The sequence below is a fragment of the Emydura macquarii genome, unplaced genomic scaffold (genome assembly GCF_026122565.2).
Source record: "Emydura macquarii macquarii isolate MOO-44397 ecotype Brisbane River unplaced genomic scaffold, CSIRO-AGI_Emac_v2 contig_3249, whole genome shotgun sequence".
NCBI lineage: Eukaryota > Metazoa > Chordata > Testudines > Chelidae > Emydura > Emydura macquarii.
In genome coordinates, this window is record NW_027133386.1 from 614,388 (window position 1) to 617,627 (window position 3,240).

General features: G+C 45.3%; 1 protein-coding gene across 1 annotated transcript; it reads left to right on the plus strand.

Moving 5' to 3' along the window:
- Positions 1-222: 222 nt before the first annotated feature.
- LOC137142764 (olfactory receptor 5G9-like) lies at positions 223-1,161 on the plus strand. The gene has a single exon (XM_067532218.1). The coding sequence runs from the start codon at positions 223-225 to the stop codon at positions 1,159-1,161; it is 939 nt and encodes a 312-aa protein (XP_067388319.1).
- Positions 1,162-3,240: the final 2,079 nt, after the last annotated feature.

Consider the following 3,240-nt stretch of genomic DNA (forward strand, 5'->3'; position numbering starts at 1 on the left):
TGGCTTTACACTGATCCTGTGACTTAGATCCAATCATAGAAGATAAGGGTTGGAAGGGACCTCAGGAGGTCCCCTAGTCCAAAACCCCTACTCAAAGCAGGACCAACCCCAACTAAATCATCCTCTCTCTTTCTCTATCTATCTATAACAAGTGGCCATATGCTTGAATCACCATTTCGTTTGAACTCAGTCTGTTTCTGTTTTTACAGATTTCCTGGATCAATGGCAAAGGACAATCAAACCAAGGTGACCGACTTCATCCTCTTGGGACTGTCCAATGATCCACAGCTCCAGCCGTTACTCTTCCTGGTATTTTTAGTGATTTATCTAACCACCTTTGTAGGGAATGCGGTCATCATGGTGGTGATAAAAGCTGATCCCCAGCTTCACACCCCCATGTACTTCTTCCTCTCCCATTTGTCCTTCGCCGATATCTGCTATTCCTCTGTTACAGTGCCTAAGATGCTGGTGAACTTCCTAGCGGAGCAGAAGAAAATTTCCTTCAATGGCTGCATTGCTCAGATTTTCTTTTTTACTCTGTTTGTTGGAGTTGAAATTTTCACTCTCTCAGCCATGGCTTATGACCGATACGCAGCCATTTGTGACCCGCTGCATTACATGGGGATCATGAGCAAACATATCTGTGTCCGGGTGGTGCTCAGTACATGGGCACTGGGTTTCTTGCATGCCCTGATAAACACCATTCCTGTGCTGAACCTCCATTTCTGTGGGCCCAATGTAATCAGTCATTTCAGCTGTGAGCTTCCTCCATTATTACAACTCTCCTGCACTGAGACCACCGTCAATAAAGTGGTGCTCTTTGCAACACTTCTGGCATTTGGATTGAGTTCTTTCCTCCTCACCCTGGTCTCCTACATCCATATCATCTCTACTATCCTGAAGATACGCTCTGCGGAGGGCAGGCAGAAAGCCTTCTCCACCTGCAGCTCCCACCTGATTGTGGTGGGTTTATTATACTTGACGGGTTTTTTTCTATACATGAAACCAAACACGGTGTCCGAGTCAATGCCAGACAGATTAATCTCCATCCAGTACAGCATCTTGACCCCCATGTTAAACCCCATCATCTATAGCCTGAAAAACAAAGAGGTGAAAACGGCTCTGGGGAGAATGCTAAGAAAATTCAAGTTCTTCAAGTAGTTTCAATGTTATCCATTTGGCGTATAATAAAGACTTATAGAGGAAATGTTGGCCAATGACTGCGCCTGTATTGTGACCCTACATCATATAGACTGAAAACGTGTGTATATTTATTTACTTTAATGTATTTCAGTGTATTTATTCCTACAGAGCAAGGATGGTCTTCTGGATTGTGACCAAGGAGATCTGAGTTCAATTTCTGTCTCTTCTATACATTTCTTGCATCACCTTGTGAGTCACACTTACATTCTCCAAGCTAGTTGGCTGATGTAGGTCCACAATCCCCGTGAACGTTAAGTTAGCTAGTGATGAGATTTTCATAGAAGATGAAGGGAATTAGCCTCCAAATCCTACTGAAAAGCAATGGGATCTGTGGGCCTAAATCGTCTATAATCCTTTACAAAAATCCAAGCCTAAATTAGTGGGCGCTGACCATGTGATCTTCATTGCTCTATTATATTGATATGACTTGGGGATCGATACCTTCTAGATTCTTTTGAAAACCAAGGTTCATGTTCTATTTCTCCAGTCCCGTGGGTGAGATGGGGATAATAAATAGTGACTTCCACCCACTCCTTTAGACTCAAGGCTGTGTACTCTTGGGGTAACTGGGCCCATGAGCCGATCCTAACTCGGAGCGTAACTGTGAAAATCCAGTGAAAGTTCATAAAGGGTCACGCTGACCTATAACAACAGCTGAATGAGTCCAAACAAGCAATCCTCCCAATATAATTCAAGGACTGTGTAAAGATCACTCCTGATAAACAAGAGCAGAGTGGGAATGGCAATCAATGAACCCAAACTGGTGTGTCTGAACATAGGCCTAACTGGTGGACACAGTAATGTCGGGACAGGTTATTCCGTTTGCGGTCTATACAGGAGGAGTTGTTGGGGAAAACTGGCTAATGTGTCTGACAGAAGAAGGGGCAGGAGCGAATTTCACCACCCTGCCTGCCACCATTAATCTCTCCTGGGACCATGGATCTCCTTCAGCTTAATCCTGAGAGATGTCCAGACCAGACTGGGTAAGAGAGATTGAGTCAGATGACACTGCCCCTTCCGTCGGCTCTGGACACCACCATGGATGTGGGACTTTCTTACCCTCCTCTCCTCGTGCGTCCTTTTCCACTCCTACCTTATTTCTTCTCTTTCCAAGCTCTCTCCTCTCTCCTTCTGGTTAATAAGAGCCCGGCTCAGCTAGTCAAAACGGCCTTTTTTTTTTTAAAAGCCTGTGAGCAAAGAGGCAGCTAAATACAATGCCCGGAGCAGCCCGATGCTCATTCAACTTTGCCAAGTCTCAGGGTGGCTGGCAAGATCTTGTCCTGGGCCCGTGTTTTTCCAACAGCGAGCGTACAAGTGAGAGTCAGCACCAGAGACAGAAGCTGCAGTGGCTATCTTTGCTGTTCTTTTCTTTCCCCATTCGTGTGTGCTTGTCTGGTTTATTGTTAATAAAAAGTTTCAAATCTATTGAATGGCGTGTTTGCCATGATTCCAAGCAGGCTGAGGGCTCTGTATTATCAGACAGTTACAGGGTCATGATCACACTTATGACTCTGTGGCTAATGCACACCTTTTCAAATGAGCATCGGGAAGTTAGTATTTCAAGTTAGTATTTCAATTCCCATTTGATTTCCAGGGCATTTGAGTGTCTCACTCCCTTAGGCTCCTTTGAAAGTCCCAGTCTATAACAGCACCATTATTCTCCTTCTTCTCACAAGGGCTAACAGTGCTTTTTGTTTCACTGCCCACCATCATACCCCATGGGCATCTCGTAGCTGCAGATGTATCGTGGGAAACGTTGTCAGGCCAGGGAGCCTGGCCTATAAGGGGATGTCTACACAGAAAAAATAAATAAATAAATAAAATCCTGGGTCTGGCCCATGCCAGCTGACTCAGGTTTGTAGATTTGTGGGTTCTTGCAGCCTGAGCCCTACGAATGCAAGGCAGCTGGTGCGGGGCCAGCCACGGGCATCTAGCTGCAATGTAAACATACCCGAAGAGCGAAGAGGAGCCTCAGGAACCCAAAGTACAACTCCCATGAGGTTATGCATGGCCATGGAAATTCAGGTTCATGTTGAA

Bases quoted from the DNA above. Each gene is read 5' to 3' on its own strand.
- LOC137142764 (XM_067532218.1), top strand. From the start codon at position 223: ATGGCAAAGGACAATCAAACCAAGGTGACCGACTTCATCCTCTTGGGA.